At 50.4% G+C, this 18,744-nt stretch overlaps 1 protein-coding gene across 11 annotated transcripts in view; it reads right to left on the bottom strand.

Annotated features, from left to right (window-relative positions):
* The window catches only part of PPCDC (phosphopantothenoylcysteine decarboxylase), a 30,179-nt gene extending 11,626 nt beyond the window's left edge, over nt 1–18,553 (bottom strand). For 3 of the 11 annotated variants that reach the window (XM_055418128.2, XM_088829539.1, XM_088829540.1), the window contains exons 1-3: nt 18,466–18,553; nt 13,370–13,575; nt 404–499 (exon numbers count right to left, since the gene is read on the bottom strand). In XM_055418128.2, the coding sequence (XP_055274103.2) occupies nt 404–499; nt 13,370–13,552 (279 nt within the window). In that variant the 5' untranslated portion in view covers nt 13,553–13,575; nt 18,466–18,553. Of the gene's footprint in view, nt 1–403; nt 500–9,711; nt 9,934–13,369; nt 13,576–14,584; nt 14,718–17,074; nt 17,819–18,347 lie in introns of those variants that run through there. The other 8 variants (XM_088829538.1, XM_055418129.2, XM_055418130.2 and 5 more) reach the window with 8 other exon arrangements.
* Between the last annotated feature and the right edge of the window lie 191 nt (nt 18,554–18,744).

The raw sequence follows: 18,744 nt of genomic DNA, 5'->3' as shown, positions 1-18,744 counted from the left end.
GGTGAATCGGCCAGTGCCCGCCCCGGCGCGGGAGAGCAGCAGGGGAGCCCGGCAGCCGTGGGAAGTGAGGCGTTCCCGGCGGCCCCGATGCTGGGAGCCACGTGGATGAGGGTGGTGGGAACAGGGCTCCTCTGTGGTTTCATCAGCCCAGATAAGTACAAGGACACTCAACCCCGGGCACGGGGCCAAAGCTGAGCTCTGCCTGGGGTGGGAGGAGACTGTGGGCCTCCTGCAGGCCAGAAGCTAGACAGATGTTTTCCTCATCGCCTCTGCCCAGAGGCCCTGACCGCGAACTTGAGCCTAGCCTGTCTGCTCCGGCCGCCAGGACCATAGGCTGCAGGGAGGACTGTCCTGCCCGTTGATACAGACACGAAGGAACCCAGCCCAGGGGCCCAGCACTGACCTCCCATTCATCAGCATCGCTGTAGAGGGTGACAGGAACATCCCGGGGGCTGAAAAAATGTTTGGCTCTCTCAGTTGTGACCACGGCTACCTCCAGCTGTCACCAAGAAAAGCGGGGGGGCGGGGGAGGGGGGAGAAGGAAAGAGAAACCGTTACCAGAGCCCCCAGCCTGGAGGCCACATGGGGCTGGGCCAAGCCAGGTGAGAGTTTTCTTCACAGCCTGGCTGCATAGAGGGCTTCTCCCTCGGAGGCAGTGAGCCCTGTGTTTGCAGTTACTTCCGCTGTCACCCAAAGGTCAAGCCTCACCAGGTGCAGCCGTTTCACTTCCCCATCGGAGGGGCTGCCGAGGAATGAGTCACACAACTGCCCAGCATATATAAAGCTGCAGGCTCCAGCCACTCGGGCAGGGACAGACCAGGGCAGGCAGGAGGGGGGCCCCCCAGGAGGCTCCCAGGTCCTGAGCTCTGGACTACACCACAGGTCTGCCCTCTGCAGGCCAAGGCACTAGGGAGCGGGCCCTGCACGTGGTGTCTGCAGCCACAGCCCAGCGAGCAGGCAGGCAGAGTCACTCCCAGGACTTCTAGGAACAGGCTTCATGGGCTCTTGCTGCAGACAGGCTCCAGGAAAGCCAAACCCGAGTGCCCGACACTCACGGGGCAAGAGTGATGGTTACCCTCGAGTTATTCATTTAGTAGATAAATGAATAATACAAACAAGGGGGATGGCTAACAGAACAGAAATAGCACATAATAGTGTGAATGACACCAGACCCATTTCCATGATTGGTAAACTGAGATGCTGACTAACAAGTAGACAGAGGAAAGGGGCCCAGAAGAGGTGGTTAAGAGGGGAGAGCTGTAGGAAATTACATCTTCGGGGGACATTTATCCAGGAGGAAAAAAGTCAAGGGTGACAAGGACAGAACTGACTAGCTAGGGGGATCACTGGGGACAGTGTCTGGGCCAGAGGTGCTATACTGCCTTGATGTTGCTATTCAGTCGCTAAGTCATGTCTGACTCTGCAACCCCATGAACTGCAGCACTCCAGGCTTCCCTGTCCTCCACTATCTCCCGGAGTTTGCTCGAGTCCATGTCTGCTGAGTCAGTGATGCCATCCAACCATCTCATCCTCTGTTGCCCCCTTCTCCTCCTGCCCTCAATCTTTCCCGGCATCAGGTCTTTTCCAATGAGTCAGCTGTTCACATCAGGTGGCCAAAGTATTGGAGCTTTAGCATCAGTCCTTCCAATGAATATTCTGGGTTGATTTCCTTTAGGATTGACTGATTTGATCCCCTTGCAATCAAAGAGACGCTCAAGAGTCTTCTCCATGTGGCCTACATGGGGGTTATAAACATTTTTAAGCCAAAAAATATTACGTTTGCCCAAAAGTTCGTTCGAGTTCTTCTGTAAGATGTTTTGGGAGATTTCACATAGAAAATCCAATTTTCTGGTTTCTCTCAAAAACCCAAAAGCTCTGGCACTGCGGGAGCCACACTGTCGCTTGATTTGAGTTGGTGGTGCTGAGTAACGGCTGCCTTCTTGTATGGGGTGTGCCATGCCATCTCCACCTAGTCCCTGCCCCTCCCTATCATCTTGCCAAGGCTCCCTCTCATTTGTTTCCCTCCTTTTGTGGGTTGTGGGACACCGTTCTGCACAGCATCTGAGATTGAAGCTGGAAGCAGGGAGTAGAAGCCTCAGAGGCAGACTGTGGAAGACCTTCAGAAGGTCTGGGGCTCCCAGCCATGCGGCAGAGCTCGCAGAACTGTCCATCCTCCTGCTCCCTCCTTGGAACCTACCAGCCCCCAGATGTGCATAGAACCTCCTGCTCCTGCTGAGCATGGGAGTCCCTTCCAGGAGAGCCCTGAAGGAGCCTGGTCCAGTTCTGAGCAAGGTGGCAAAGGAAAAGGGCTGCTGTCCCTGCACAGAATCCAGCCCTGAAGATGTCACAGGACCAGCACAGGCGAAGAGAACGGAAAACGGCAGGATGGTGCTGAGACTCTTAAGACCCAAGACAGTAATGAGGTAAGGTATGGGGCCAAATAAGTGAGAAGGAACCATAAGAAGAATACATAACTTTCAAACTTGCAGAAGAAAATTCAATCTACACAATAAAGGAAAGGGAAAGGAAAAAAACAAAAAAGCAGTCAGAATACACGATAAGTAGAAAGCATTAAATAAGATGGAAGAAGTCAGTCCTAATAGAATAGCAATTATAGTAATTATACAATTGGATAAACTCCTTGATCAAGATTCAGACTCTTATATTGGATGTTTTAAAATCCATCAATCACATCAAAATGTCTTAAAAGACACACTTAAAAAGATATATAAAGCTTAAATAGGAGAAAAAACTTGCAATTAGATAAAGTGGATCAAACTGTTTCCTCTCAAAAGCCCACTGAAATAAAAGTAAAGGGACTTTTTTTTTAAAGGTATGAACCCAGAACAAAGAGAAGAGGACAAAAACAAAAACCCAGCAGTTAAGATATGTTAACACATAATATATGCAAATGGAAGGAGGCATTAACAGATCAGATCAGACAGGACCAGATGCTCTTTTTTTTTTTTTTAAATGAACATTCAGTGAACAAAAAAGAACTCTTGGAAATTAAAATTACAAATGGTCAAAGAAAAAATTCAACCTAAGTTTAGAAGAAATTTTTCAAAAAGTAGAACATAAAGATAAATAGATGGATAATAGTATTAAAAAAAAAGAGAGAAAATCAGAAGACCAACTTAAGAGGTCCAAAATCTGACTAATAATGAGTTCCTAAAGAGGAGACTGAGCGACGGAACGGAACGGGACGGAAAGAAAAGATCAGTAAAATAAGAGGGATGAAAATTACAGAAGAAATAAAATTAAATTTCCCCAAACTGAAGAACTCTGAGGCTGGAACCATCTGTTCTGCCCACAGGGCTCTGAGAAGGTGGCACGCAGTTAGGCTCAAGGAACCTGGAGTCTCATGTCCCGGCCCCCACTGAGGGTCAGTCAGAGGAGCCTGAGCCCACACCAGCTTCTCTGGAAGCCACATCCTCCTGTATTGACGTATACAGGGTTTGCAATCACCTAAACCTCAGGAGTTCTTCTCCCCCATGCTGCTGCTAAACCACAAGCCCCAAATTCTACCTGCACTGTTACTTTACCCAAAGAAGTCCCTCACATTTCCCTGGTGAATTCCACCTTCCCAGAGCTGGCCCACTGTTTTAGCTCAGGCAGTGAAGAGCTCCTAAAATCTCAATCCTGTTCTCCCTGGCCTGTTCTCTGCCAGTACCACCGTCAATAGTCTCAAGACACAAATCCGAATCACGAAAAGAAGAAGGTCAAGAGCAGAGGCCTTCCCCAAGGTCCATACGGGGTTTGGCGTGGGAGAGAATCAAGAATGAACCCTGGGCTTCCCTGGAGGTGCAGTGGACAAGAATCTGCCTGCCAATGCAGGGGACATGGGTTTGATCCCCGGTCCAGGAAGATTCCGCGTGCCTTGGAGCAGCTAAGCCCCTGCACCACAACTACGGAGCTCACGGGCTGCAACTACTGATGTCGGTACACCTAAAGCCTGCGCTCCACAAGAAAAGCCAAGGCAACGAGAACTGCACGCTGCAACGGGAAAGCAGCCCCTGCCCACCTCAACTGGAGAACAGTTCACGTGCCGCAACCAAGACCCAGAACAGCCAAAAATAATAATAAAATAAATTTAAAAAAAAGAGAGAATGAACTTTTCCAAGTAGGACCTGTATGTCACCAACCACAACCTCAGCACACCAGGACAAAACTTGCCCAGCTCAGGAGATGAATCACCCGAATTGGGTCAAGTCTCTTCTACCACCATTTATTCTTTTTCAAGTTCAAAAGAAAAAACTGGAAACAAAGTAGGACTCAAGAATCCCCCACCCCACCCCAGGTTATACCACTGGCCTCTGGGACCAGGCGTTATTTCATCGTTTTTTCCAAATACGTGCATCAGTCATCTCCGTCATCCTGAGTTTTCACTGCAAGTTTCAGGTCACTCTGGTGACTTCTGGACCATATTCTTGCTTCATCTTTGGTTATATGTCTTCCTTTCCATTTAACTGCTTTCCCATTTCCTTCAACAGAGGGCTTCCCTGGTAGCTATATCAGCTTCTGGTCACTGCCTTCTTTTCCTTAAGGGACTACTTTCTTTTATTTCTAAGAACTTCCTGACTATCCCAGACAGTCTGCCCCTTAAGATCACCCCGATTCATTCTATTCTGAAATTTGAAAAGCTGCTTCCTAAAGAGCTAGTTGCCCTGCTCTCCCCTCTCTCCTAACTCTGCCCTGCTCTCCCCAGGCTCTCCAAACAGCTTGCCAGTTCTCAAAGTGAGGACTGTGCCTATGGCCAGCCTTCAAAAACATCCCCAATTTGGTGATGGCCCTGTTAGGGGCTCCCTCCTCCCTGTCAGCTCTACCCTTCGCTTCCCTCTACATGCCCCTCACCGTCTCCCCCCACTCCTAGGGGAGTTCCAACCAGGGGTCCAGGTAGGCCTCCCACCCTGGTCCACTGCTGCTACTTGAGATCTTTCCCTTAAGCTCCTCCCTAGTCTCTCTAGCTACCCTCCCAGGTTACACAGTCATTGTTAGGGAGCTTCTTGGGGTCAATGTCTTTATATACAGTTATGTGAAGAGTATGTGATGAGCCATCATTCCCAATGGCCCTCCCTTGACCCTTATAAAGCAGCCACCTCTCCTTGGCAGTGACCCTGACCCCAGTGTTGTCTGGCAGGCCCAGGCTAGTTTTTCAGGTTTTAGAGGGATGTCACTTGATGTGATTCTTCAGTCCGATGGGCTTTGTTCTTTCATTTTCATTCACGCTGTAAAAAGGTTCTGGGAGCCAAGAGCTAGGCCCTGGGTTTCCATACACCTTTTTTTTTTTCTTCACAAAAAAGTCATGTCATGTTACCTTCTGAGATACTAAATAACCTGGACTATTCATTCATTCACCCTGATGTTTCCCTCAGCAAATGCTAAGGAGCCTTGGCAGAGCAGAAAACTCCTGAGGACAGGAACCCTCCTTGGCTTCCTCTTACACCCTTCTGGGTCCTGGGAGAAGCAGGGCTGGACATTAAAACAGTCTCACACACTTCAGAGTTCCTGAAAGGCGGCTCTGTGCTTGGCCCCCTGCTGACACCCCACCAACAGTTTCTGTCTTAATATTTTTAACCTGAGCCTCTGTGTGATGTGACCAAGGCGTGGCCAGGCCCTATAGTATAAGCTGCCTACATTTTCCTTAGCATTTATGGAGATTCCTTCCTGAAACTTGGAAAGTCTGGCGTTCTTTCTCTGTTGAAAACACATCAGCAATCCCATCTGGGGCTTCTGGGGAGTCAGGGAAGGGAAATGGGAAACAGAATTTGGGGCAATTCCTCCACTTCCACTTTTTCGGCCCCTGGCCTGGCCCAGGCTCCTTCTGGAGCACGTGGAAAAGCACTTTCACAGCCACAAGATGAGATCGATCCCATGGCTTGGATGTCCACCTCCGCTCTCATCTCTGACCTCTTCTCACTACAACCATGAGCTAGAAGCACACTTCCTCAAGCGTAACAATCAAAAATGACATTGTCCAGGGTTCCCTGGGAGGCAAAACTGCCCCGATGGGGAACCAGCACTCTACAGAAACTCTCTGCGGCAAAGAAAACATGTCACATCTGTGCTGTCCAGTATGGCAGCCTCTAACCACACATGGCTACTGAACACATGAGGTGTGATTGGTGTGACAAGGGAACTGAACTTCTGGTTTTATTTCATTTTAATAATTTAAATTTGAATGCAGCTAGTGGCTACTGTATTATATAGCACAGCTCTGGTACATATAAGTAGAGAAGAGCCCCAACCGGAACCTCTAGCTGAGTGGTTAGAAAAGAGCAGGTGTTCCTACAGGGCATGTGACTATGGCTCCATAGGAGACTGACAAGGACTCTAAAGAGGAAGCACCTGCCATGACCTGTTCTGGCACAAGGCGAGGAGTCCAGAGCTCTGGTGGCTTAGTCCTCTGGCTGCCACACAGCAGAAGACCATGACACTGGGCCTCCCAGGGTTGACACTGGCAGTGCCTGGGGCCTAGGGGCCAGCCAAGCAGCTGGCATGACCCTGAGCATGGGGGTGGTGGGTATACTGTAGACAAAAAGGCTCTGGGTGCAGTCAGCACATGGGGTTGGGGGGAAGCTATGGAGGAGGAAGCCTCGTTAACAAATCCCCGAGGGAGTTCCGGTTGGCTGAGTGGGTGTTCCAGTGGCTCACAACGATCTCTCTCCACTTGACAGACATTTACTGAGCCCACTACACACATGGCAGCCAGAGCTGGTAGGGGCTTAGGTGTCTGTCTAACAAGTGGGTGGGCGATATAAGACCCCTGACTACAAAGCAAGATGGACCAGGCAGGAGTTCAGACCTGCCTGGGGATTCTCATCCTCACGGCTGTGGTTAGGTGGAGTAGAGAATGCCCATAATCTGAGCTCCTCAAGTCCGCTTGCTGATGGTTGTCAAGAAGCCTGGTCTTGAGCCCCAGTTCTGCCAGCCCACTGGCTGGGGGATCTCAGGCGAATGATTCTTCTCTGGCCTGGTTCCCCTCCTGAGACGTGGGCCATCTGGACCATAGGGCCTCCAAGAGCCCCTCCAGCTCACTATACCATCCTAACCCTCTTGTGATCCTTGCCCTTTCCCACCAGGCTCTGCCATTCTCTCCTCTGCCTCCAAACTGGCCTCTGGGGGAGCTGCTATTCTCGGCACACGGCCCTTCCTGCCATTCAAGGACCAGGCCGCCAGTCTCTCTGTGCATGCATGCTAAGTCACTTCAGTCGTGTCAGACTCTTTGTAACACTGTGGACTGCGGCCCGCCAGGTTCCTCTGTCCATGGGATTCTCTAGGCAAGAATACTGGAGTGGGTTGCCGTGCCTTCCTCCAGGGGATATTCCCGACCCAGGGATCGAACCCGTGTCTCTGAGGTCTCCTGCATTGGCAGGCAGATTACACTAGTGCCACCTGGAAAGCACCCAATCCCTCTGTACACTTCCCCGACTAAAGAAATTTCTCAAGAATGAAGCTAGAGCAGCCAACTGCAGAGGCTCTCCCTCGGGACGCTGTTCTGGAGTATCAGAGAAGGACCCTGGTGCAGGAGCCCAGGGCTGGCTGCCTCTGTGGCCTGTAGAACTCACTCCCCGGGGGAGCAGGCCAGGGAAGGACGGGGCCAGCCAAGTCAGAGGAAGCCCAAATAAATGCCTCAGAGTGCTACAGCTGAACCAATTTCCATAGCAGGACCACAGAGCAGGCAGGTGGTCTCTACCTGGAAAGAAAGGAAAACCTCAAACCAGGCCATGTTTCTTCTGCTCTCCTTTCCTGGATAAGTATTTAAAAAAAAAAAAGCATAAAGTCACAAAAAACATTCCATGAAATCCCCAGCAAAAGCTCCACTGACTTTAAAAAAATAAAATAAGTACACACAGAGGTTAGAAAATCAAAATAGAACAGAAAGATGCAAAATCCAAGTCTCCCGTCCTGCCCCCATCTCGCCACAAGGGTAACCACCTCCAGAGGGAAAATCGCAAGCAGTTAACCTAGACGTGGGAACACACAAAAGGAATACTCTATGCCAGCAGTGGGCAAAATTTTCTATAAAGGGCCAGATACTATTTTAGGTTTTGTCACAACTACTCTACTCTGTAGTAGCAAGATTGTAGCATTTAGTTGTCCGTGTTGGTCTAAGTTGTGTCTGACTCTTTGTGACAACACAGACTGTAGCACACCAGGCTCCTCTGTATGCCACTATCTCCCAGGGTTTGCTCAAATTCATGTCCACTGAATCAGTGATGCTATCTAACCACCTCATCCTCTGCTGCCCCCTTCTCCTTTGGCCTTCCATCTTTCCCAGAATCAGGGTCTTTTGAAAATGAGTAGACTCTTCACATTAGGTGGCCAAAGTATCAAAGCTTTGGCTTCAGCATCAGTCCTCCTAATGAATATTCAGGACTGATATCCTTTAGGATTGACTGGTTTGATCTCCTTGCAGTCCAAGGGACTCTAGAGAGTCCCCTCCAGCATCACAATTTGAAAGCATCAAGCCTTCATGGTCCAACTCTCAAATCCATACATGACTACTGGAAAAACCAGTAGTTTTCTGACTATATGGACGTTTGTCAGCAAAATGATGTCTCTGCTTTTTAATATGCTGTCTAGGTTTGTCAGAGTGAACAAGCGTCTTAATTTCATGGCTACAGTCACCATCTGCAGTGATACTGGAGCCCAAGAAAATAAAATCTGTCACTGCTTCCATTTTTCCCCCTTCTATTTGCCATGAAGTGATGGCCATAGGCAATACTTAAATGAACAGGTATGGATGTGTCCCAATAAAATGTTACAGACAATGAAATCTAATTTTATATAATTTTATGTGTCACAAAATATTTTTCTTCTGATTTTTTCAACCATTTAAAAAGGTAAATAGTTTATATTTGTATGGTTTACAGGCCATACAAAAATAGACCACAAGACAGTGGCCAGCGGGCCACACTTTGCTAACCTCAGCACCTTGCTCGTTTCACCTGTATTCTGAGGACTGCCCCACCGCAGCACGTGAGATCCACCCAGGCTCCTGAACGGCTGCCTTGGATTCTATCAAGAGGTTGAGCCATAACTGGCCCACAGATCTACTGCTGGATATTTGGTTTGTTTCCGTTTTGTTTTAAAATTATCAACGGTGCTAAAATGAACATGCTTGTATATTTAGTGAGCTTCCGTACCCCTACAGGGTTCAATCCTATGGGTGAATCAAGGCCTGTGACCATTTTTGGTTTCTCCAGATATTGCCAAAACAGCCCTCCAGAAAACCAGAAAAGATTTCATTCTGCATATATGCAGGCCCTCTTCCCTCACTTCTTAACAGTCCTGACAGGCATTCTGGAAACTTAGCGTTCTCTAAGCCCAAGGTCTGCCAACTTCCTGGGTGGAGATTTTCTCCACTTTCAGAAATCCTCTTCTGGCTTTCAGCCCTTCTGACACCTGCCCAGCAAAGGCAGACAGAGGTGTCTGTCTTCTCCACAGTGAGGAGGGTGCCAACCAAAGGGCACAAACTGACTGAACTGACTGCTCGATTACAGGACAGTTACAGAATGTAAAACAGCCCCAGCCCCCACATCCCAGGACCTTCTCTCAGGCTGCCTTTGGGTCCTAGGTCTTTCTGCCCTCACAGCTAGAATCTCCTAGCCCTGACGCCAGGAGAGGCCTTAGAAATGCATCACTTGAGTATCCAGCCCCCACTTTACTGCAGGGATAAGAAAACTGAGGCCATAAAAAAGATCTGACCTGCCCAGAGTCCCAGCGTGAGAAATCCTCTATGTGCAGCAGCCTCTCTGGAGCGAGGGCTGGCCCCCACGCTGTCCAGCTCCTCCCACCTCTCATACAGGCTCCAAGGCTTCTCTGCAGGTGGCCACTCTGGATGACGGCTGGTGTGTGAGGCAGCAATCCAAATTCCTTCCGACCTATCACTCCCCTCAGTCTCCCTGGTCTGGCTCCAGGTCAGTGGTCCTCCTGGGAAGTCTGAACACACTGATGAATCAGCAATTGTGAGCCAGGCCTGTAGACTCACCCAGCTCCTTGCCGCCCACAGCCCAGCTGCTTTTGCTAGCTGTTTGCTGGTCAAAATCGAGGGATCCCCAGGGAGTCCAGGAAAGCGTGTGAACACATGACTTAGGCAAAGAGTTGAGGAGGACTGCTCCAAGGTACAAAGACTACTCCTGGGGGTGACTCAGAAGGGGGGCCCTGGGGACATCAGCTCCACCAGGGAGTAAGGGGCAGGCTGAGGGCAGGGGGGGAAGGCCACCACTCTGGGGCCAACACAAGGCAAGCAGGGATCCCCCGTGGGTTACCCACTGGGCCACTCTAGGAGATGTCTACCCACAGGAAGCGGGGCCACGGGCCCCCCCACATCAGCACATAGACAATGGCTCCTCGGCTCCTCTCACATGGGCTGCCTCAGCAACCCCACCACCCCACACCGCAAGTGGCTGCCCTAAAGGACACGACAACGAGGGAAGAGGAGAGGGCGAAGGACAGGAAACAAACACCGTTAAGTGCTTCCGTGTGCCCGGAGCTGTGCCTAAGTGTTGGCACAAGATGACAAGTTGTTTCAGCTCTGCCCTCCTCCCCCAGCCTTGAGAGCAGCCTGAGAGGATGGGTGACAGTCCTCATCTTTATTTTAAAATGACAAAGGCAGGCTCCCAGAGGCTAACTCTGGGAGTCCTCCCTGCTAGGTCACTGCCCTGTGGAGTTGTTCAGCTTCAACTCCAGACGGAGAGGGGGAGCCAAGTCCCGTTCCAGACGTGGTCTGTCGGCAACAGAGGCTAGACTAAAAGGCCGGGGGCCGGCTGGAGAGCCTCCCTGCTCCAGGCAACCCTCTCCTCACACCCGGATAAATGCTGGCCATGTGGGATGGCAGGAAGCGGTAGAGCTGCCATTTCCCTCTGCTCTGAGGCTGCCCATCTGTTTCCTGGGATAGGACTCCCTGCCCCCACCCAGCCCCAGGCCGGAAATTCACTTGCTCTGGGGCTATGGGAAAAGGGAACTGCATGGCTGCCTCCCTCCCCAGAGGGCAGCGGCAGAGGCTGCCTCCCGCCCTCAAGGTTCTCGCTGGCCAGCTCCTACTGAGGGTTCTGGGCACACGGGGAAGGGGCAGGCCAAAGTGGTTCCTGCCCCACCAGCAACACTGCCCAGCCTCAGAGCAGCCACAATACCCTCCCCTCTTCTGGCCTGACTGGCATCCCTGGCTGCCTGGAGGGTGAGGTAAGGGGGTGACTTTCTGGGTATAAGTTTGTGGAAAGTTTTTTTTAAAAAAAAAAGGTTTCCCCGCCCCTGCTTGTGAGTCACGACATGGTCATCTGCAAGTGAGCACTGCCCCCTGCTGGACGCTTCGGGTACACCCACCTGTGTCACCCTGACTTAGGTGCTGAGCAGACATAAGCAAGGAAAAAGCACACCCTGCGCCCTAGCAGTTTCAGTTCAGTTCAGTCACTCAGTTGTGTCCGACTCTTTGCGACCCCATGAATCACAGCACGCCAGGCCTCCCTGTCCATCACCAACTCCCAGAGTTCACACAAACTCATGTCCATTGAGTCAGTGATGCCATCCAACCATCTCATCCTCTACCGTCCCCTTTTCCTCCTGCCTTCAATCTTTCCCAGCATCAGGGTCTTTTCAGATGAGTCAGCTCTTCGCATCAGGTGGCCAAAGTATTGGAGTTTCAGCTTCAACATCAGTCCTTCCAGTGAACATCCAGGACTGATTTCCTTTAGAATGGACAGGTTGGATCTCCTTGCAGTCCAAGGGACTCTCAAGAGTCTTCTCCAACACCACAGTTCAAATGCATCAATTCTTTGGTGCTCAGCTTTCTTCACAGTCCAACTCTCACATCAATACATGACCACTGGAAAAACCATAGCCTTGACTAGACGGACCTTTGTTGGCAAAGTAATGTCTCTGCTTTTTAATATACTATCTAGGTTGGTCATAACTTTCCTTCCAAGGAGTGTCTTTTAATTTCATGGGTGCAATCACCATCTGCAGTGATTTTGGAGCCCAAACACCCAACAAAACTAACGTCACAAATGGTGTCAAAGGTCACGTGTGGTTCCCCAGCTTGGTCAGGATTCTCTTCTTAACCAAATATTAGTCAGGCTCTTTTGAGCCACTTTGCAACTAGGCCTGTCCCCAGGCTTCATCCTCCTGAGCACGATTCCTGCTGCTACACTGGCTTACTAGCCAGAATCTCGCATCCTTGCCATCTGATCAGTCTGGATATTTGATCAGGCCCCTCTTCCCCCAACACTCCCGAAATGACGTCTGATCACCTGGGCTGCCTTCAGAGAGAATCAGCCAGGACAGTATGCTAAAATCTCCCTTAGCCTGATGTTTCCTCTTAATTTTACACACATAAACACACACACACCACTCCTTGGCTACAAAGCTTCACTTTTCCTTGCTGTATTCATAATTAAACCCAATTCTATACTGAGGTCTAGTTTCCCTTATCACAATAGTTTTCCTGAATAAAATCTCTCTCACTTCTGGTCTTTCTTTAATACATCAAATGAACAACACCACATGGACTGAGGCAGGCCAGGAAGACTTTTATGTGAAGTGTTTGTGAAGAAATTGAAAGGGCAAGGAAGAATAGGGAAGGCAGCACAGCCTGGAAGGGGCTGGCCCAAAGCAAAGGCCATCAGGGGCTACTAGAGGGAGACACACCAACAAAGGGCTTAGGATATATGAAGAAGTGGGGTTATCACTTGTTGGCCTTCACATTTTTTTAAAGCCTTCAAATTTTCCCACAAAAAAATCTGCCCTGGACCCCCATACATAAAACTGATCAACATTGAGGTGACCTGACCAAAGGCAAGGGGCTAAGCCCGCTACCTCTGGCACACTGTGGTGGCCTCTGGGCATCTCTGAGCACCTGAAGGAGCAGAGTTTGAAACCAGAGCTGCAGGCAACCGGGAGTCGCTAAGGTTCCAGTGTGTTTGGACTGACAGGACAGCCATGGTGTCCAGTAAGGAGGGAGAAGAGAGCAGAAATGTCCAGGATGGAGTGAAGGCGGAGGCAGGGAGCCCACGGCCACCAGGGGGCGCTGAAGACTTGCCACACTTCTCCAACCAGCCCTTTTCCACGCTAGGACCTCAGGGAACGCTAGGACCTCAGGGAACCGTAGGTCAGAGTTTGGGAAGCCAAATCCTCCGTTCACCAGTGTTCCTTTCCCAGTCTCCACTCACTCTGAGTCTATCTAATCTAGTTACTGGTTATACTATCCCACTCATCTCTGTCTGCTGCGTCCCCCGCAAATCAGTGCACACAGAGGACTTCCACAAACACCATGATTAAGAAAAAGAAAACCCCGAGTACTGCACAAAAATGGGCTGGCCCTAGCGCACCAGCTCTCTAATGTCAGAGGCTGTCTAGTAAGGATACTCACATCAGGAATGTCCAAAAGCTTTGACACCAGAAGAGGCAACTTCAGGGCTGCAACACTCCCAGTGACTCCCACGAGAACACGGAACTGTCTTCTCAAGGGTGCAGCAGCTGAACATGTGGCCCTTGGTTCCATGTGAGGTCCAGTGGCTTCGAGTCCTGGGAGTCTGCCAGAATTGGGCTCCATAAAGCTCTGTCAGGATTCAGGATCTAAAAGCAAAACAAGGGGGACCTGCTTCATTCATACATTCAACCAAAATGTATTGATCACCCTGTGTTAGAGGCCAGGCCAGACGCTGGGGCTCCCCAGGGGTCAATAATCCCAGCTTCTGGGAGCAATCTGATGAGGTCAGACACCCCTACCCCACATCAGTCAGTCACATTGTAATACGGTCAGTGCCATGAGGCTGCACAGCCTATGAGTTACCGCCCGAGGAAGCAGTCAGAAACCAAAAAAAAAGTAACATTCAGGTTGAGTCCTGCAGTATGAGGAAGTTTTTCAGAAAAGAAAATAAGAAGAGCAATCTTGCAAAAGTGAAGAGGCCTGAAGGAGGGTGGCAGGTTTGGGGAACAGAGAGTAGCTTAGCAGTGAGGTCAAAGTGTGATGAGGGGGCAGCGGCGTGGGCAGGAGGTCAGGCTGCAAAATCAGGTCAAGGATTAAGTGTCAAGGGCAGTGGGGGCCAGGGCGGGTTTTCATTTTAGAAAGACGGCGCCAGTGCCGGTAAGAAGTCTGGAGGGCAACTTGGTGGTGAAGAGACTAGAGGGGACAGACAAGGAAGGAGCCACTGCCATGGGCTGGGCTGACTGAAGACTGTCAGGGCAGGTTCCAGGGGTGCTTATGGGATGGACCCCTTAGCAACAGGGGGTTTGGGTGCTCCAGGGAGGGATTTGCCTCTCTGTCCCTTTCCCTGTGGATTAGGCACCACCCTACAATTCCACGGCCAAGAAGAGACAAGCATAAAAAGGGAAAAGGCCACCCCATGAGACCAGCTGCTTGGTTTCTTCCTCTGGTCCCCAGATGTTGCTGGAAGTGATTGTTTATGATAATATGGCTGATGGATGCATTGAATCCTACACTCTAGCAGGCTGCACCAGCAAAACATACTCATTCCATCAGCAACAATCACCAAGGGTGATCACACCAGGCCAAAGAATTTTGGAAGACACAATTGCTGCCTTCAGGGAATCTGTGCCTGCACTGAGAAGACAGAAGCCACACCTGAAAGCATTTGAGATGGGTCCATCTGTGGGACGGACCTTTTCAGTGATCATTGATTCCATTTGGACGTAAGTTTCCTTGCCTTTCCGTCGCCACTTTCCCACGACGACCACCACCAGCAAGCTCCCTGAATGTCTGACCTGGTTTAAACACCAACCACCAGGCAGGTATCAGGCCTGTGGTAAGTCCTGAACATCTGCTGAATGGATAATCACCTGTACCCTCTGAAACAGAGCTGGGCAGAGAACAGACACCTGGCCTATGAATCAGGAGCCCTGGGCCCTGTCCATGTGCTCTTGACCCGCTGTGTAACCTTGGCTCAGGGTCATTCCCTCCCTGCACATGCCTTTTCACTGAATAACGCAAAGACAGAACCAGGTGATCTCTGAAGCTCTTCCCATTAGCAACCTTCTGAGTCGCATGAAAGACAAGAGGTAAGCGACTCTCTGTACAAGGGTAGCCTGGGACATGTACTCAAAAAGGGTAGAATCAATAAGGGGAAGGGACACCAAGGCAGACCCCGAGGAAGAAGTCCAGTGAGTCACTCAATGGCTACTTATCTGACTGCAACCCATAAGGGTTCCCTCTTTACTCCACAGATCCCTTGGCTCCTTAGGGCCCCCTTGCCCATTTTTTACCTTTAAGACTCAGATACATATCCATATGAGGTGAGGACCATGTTGGGGTCGATTATACCACTCTTATCTGGAAGGGTCTCCCAGGGGCCCAGACCCTTCTCAAAAGAGGTTAAGCACAGGCCAGTTTCCTAGAACAAGACATCCCCCCAAAGTTCCATTTGCCAGCAATCTCAATCTCTGCTCTACATCAGGGCCTCACCCAGGGCCATGTTTGCCCACAGCAGAACTGAGTCTACTCTAAGGCCTGGAGAGCCGTGTTGGCACCTGACAAAGCTAGAAGGCCTATCAGCCAGCTTCTTCCCAGAACTAATCTGTGTGTTGATCAGCATCCAGGAGGAGGCACATTCTCAACTCTCCAGAAACACCCACCTGCCAAATCCCAAACCTTGACCCTTGACCCTAGCACACAACTAGGGCTAGGAGAAGAGACATTCCTGCAAAGTCAGAAACTGAATTTAAAACCTCCTCCTGGTGGCTCAACAGTAAAGAATCTGCCTGCAATGCAGAAGACTGCCTGCAATGCAGGAGATGCAGGTTTGATCCCTGGGTCAGGAAGACCACCTGGAGAAAGAAAATGGACAAAATCTCATGGACAGAGAAGGGCCTGGCAGGCTACGGTCCATGGGATTGCAAGAGTCGGACAAGACTTAGCGACTAAACACCACCACCACATCAAATTGGTATCATTCCAAAGGAACAGGTTACTGAAAGCAATCAGTTAAACTTGGAACAGGAATTCATACTGGTAACTTCAACTGCTTCCCCACAGCAGGTGGTACAGCCCAAGATTTCCTATTAATACTTAGCCTGCTGAGCAATCTTTGTTAAGGACCAAACCCTAAATATCTTTCTAGAAAAGAAGGGGGAGGGGCGATATGTACTTGAGGAATAGAGAGTAGATAATTTAACCAACAACTGAAAGCAAGGTCAAATCAGCTCAAACTGCCAGTCCCATGGAGGGCAACAGCTGGCAGGAGTTCTTTATGTTTACTCTCAAAGGTAGCTGTAGACAGCACCTCATCTTCCTGAGCTCTGCTGGACTCACAGGAACTCTTGAGCAGCAGAAAGAGCTGGTAAGCAGAAAGGCCAAAGGGCTGAAAGCTGTGATTACTGAGCCTCAAGCTCCCAGGGTGCCAGCCATGCAGGTAGCCACATACATGCAGCCACAGCCAGAAAAATGACAAGCTTCTCTGTCCTTTGAGAAAGACAAGGCCAGACAGAGTAAAGAGCCTCAACTTGTGGCAGCCTTGTGATGTGTAAGTCTCCTTTTCTGATGAGTTTAACTAGGGCAGAATTAAGTAAAATTTTCTGGAATGATTGCCAATCACAATATGGGCAAGTGTGGAGCCAGGGCAGAACCAGGGCTTTAAAAAAATCCAGATTGCGGTTTCAGGCCAGCCCAGCCACAAACAGGAGCTGGGGCCCAGAAAAAAGAACCGAATTTGGGTGAGTGGGCAGGGAATCCAGGACTCTCTGGCCTGACGTCAAAGTTCCTCATCCCTGGCCCCAAGATCCTGCTCTTCCCTTATCTCCCACCAGTCAGTACAACTCTGCCCAAGTAATAATGAAACACCTGCAGCTGCCGGTAGTGGCACTCTTCCCCTAAACCCAGTCATTAAAAGCAGTGGCACAGCCACAGGAGCACTTTAGAGCCCTTCCTTCAAGGAAAGCCAAGGAACTCTTCAGGGAGAAGGTCTTGACATTCTGCTAAGACTGCTCTTCTCTCAAACCAGAAGCAGGCAGGCTTGACTCTGCAGCTCCTGGAATCTCGCTAGGCATCCTTCCTCAAGGCCACAAGTTGGGGACACATTACATTCAGGCTCGCAGGTGGTACTAGTGGTAAAGAACCCACCTGCCAATGCAGGAGATGTGAGAGATGCAGCTTCAATCCCTGGGTGGGGAAGATCCCCTGGAGGAGGGCATGGCAACCCACTCCAGTATTCTTGCCTGGAGAATCCCATGGACAGAGAAGCCTGGTCCATAGGGTTGCACAGAGTCCAACAGGACTGAAGCTGCTTAGCGCTCACACGTTAATACTACATTCACACATGGGGGCTACTAACAAGGGAGTGACTGGGAACTGCTACCTCTCAGCCACTAGGAGAGATGAGGACAACTTCCGCTCCAAGGTACCCATCACTTCCCCAACTTGGGAATCTCTCCTGCCTGTTAGCTGGCACTGGTCTCCAATACTTCAAAGTGCAGCACTAAAGTTTTTCTCTGACAAAATTTGGCCTCACTCTCACTCTTTAATGTCATTCAGCACTTTTAGGTGGAGCCAGGCAATAACTGCAATATCCCACGGCTTTCCTTTTTCTATTGTAACAACTTGTAAAATGGTTTGTACTTTGGGCCATCCCCTTTCCTTTTAGAAAGTAGACTCAGGGGTTTTGGTTTTGTTTCTTTAAGGCAAGAGGTTAAATGTGGGTAACCGATAGGGCTATCTTTTAAACTAGATTAAAGGGCTCTAGGCAACTGCAGATGGAGAAGACAATGGCAACCCACTCCAGTACTCTTGCCTGGAAAATCCCATGGACGGAGGAGCCTGGTAGGGTGCAGTCAATGGGGTCGCTAAGAGTCGGACACGACTGAGCAACTTCACTTTCACTTTTCCTTTCATGCATTGGAGAAGGAAATGGCAACCCACTCCAGTGTTCTTGCCTGGAGAATCCCAGGGACGGGGGAGCCTGGTGGGCTGCCGTCTATGGGGTCGCACAGAGTCGGACACGACTGAAGCGACTTAGCAGCAGCAGGCAACTGCAGAAGAGCATAAAGCAGGGATGGGAGGGCACATACAGAAATGCACCACTTCATAGTATACCTATGGCTGATTCACGCTGCTGTTTGGCAGAAATCAACACAATATCGTAAAGAAATTATCCTTCAATTAAAAAGAATTAAAGAATAATAAATGCCCCACTTCAGGATGGAGCTGGGAACAGGTCCACAGCGCTCCGGACCCATAGACCCCACAGCCCCTACACACACTGCTACACACACACACACACACAGAGAACCGGAGGTCAGCAGCGGACACACACACACACACAGCTGCAGACCCGCAGCGGCGAGCAAAGCTTCTTGGGCACCAATAGGGGAGGGAGGACACGCATGGACACACGCACCCACATACACGGAAAATGAGGTCACACACAGAGGTCAAAATCGCCAACGAAGCTTCCCCAGGCTCCCGCTTGCCCCACCACGCGAAATCAGCCTCCTCGGTACCCCTAGTCTCCTCACCCGCGCCAGGCGCGTCTCGGAGCAGCCCCAAATATCGCGGTATCCCGGTCGCCCCTCCCGCTGATTCTGACTGGCACGCAACTTTACGGCTGTCGGAGGCTGCCTCCGCGACCGCGTAGCCTTGTGGGAGATGTAGTCAATTTCTCAGCCTTCCGGGAGCTGTAGTCCACTCGGGGAATCCCACCGAGAATACCGGTTACCAAGTTCTTGGTATTTCCTGTGTTCATCTGGGCCTGCCAGTTGTCTGACCTCTTCATCCCCCCAGCCCCACCCATACTC

The sequence above is a fragment of the Moschus berezovskii genome, chromosome 21 (genome assembly GCF_049115385.1).
Source record: "Moschus berezovskii isolate FMDL1 chromosome 21, NW_MosBer_1.0, whole genome shotgun sequence".
NCBI classification, from domain to species: Eukaryota; Metazoa; Chordata; class Mammalia; order Artiodactyla; family Moschidae; genus Moschus; species Moschus berezovskii.
Note: the sequence above shows the minus strand (reverse complement) of the source record. Positions and strands in the feature narration are given on the sequence as shown.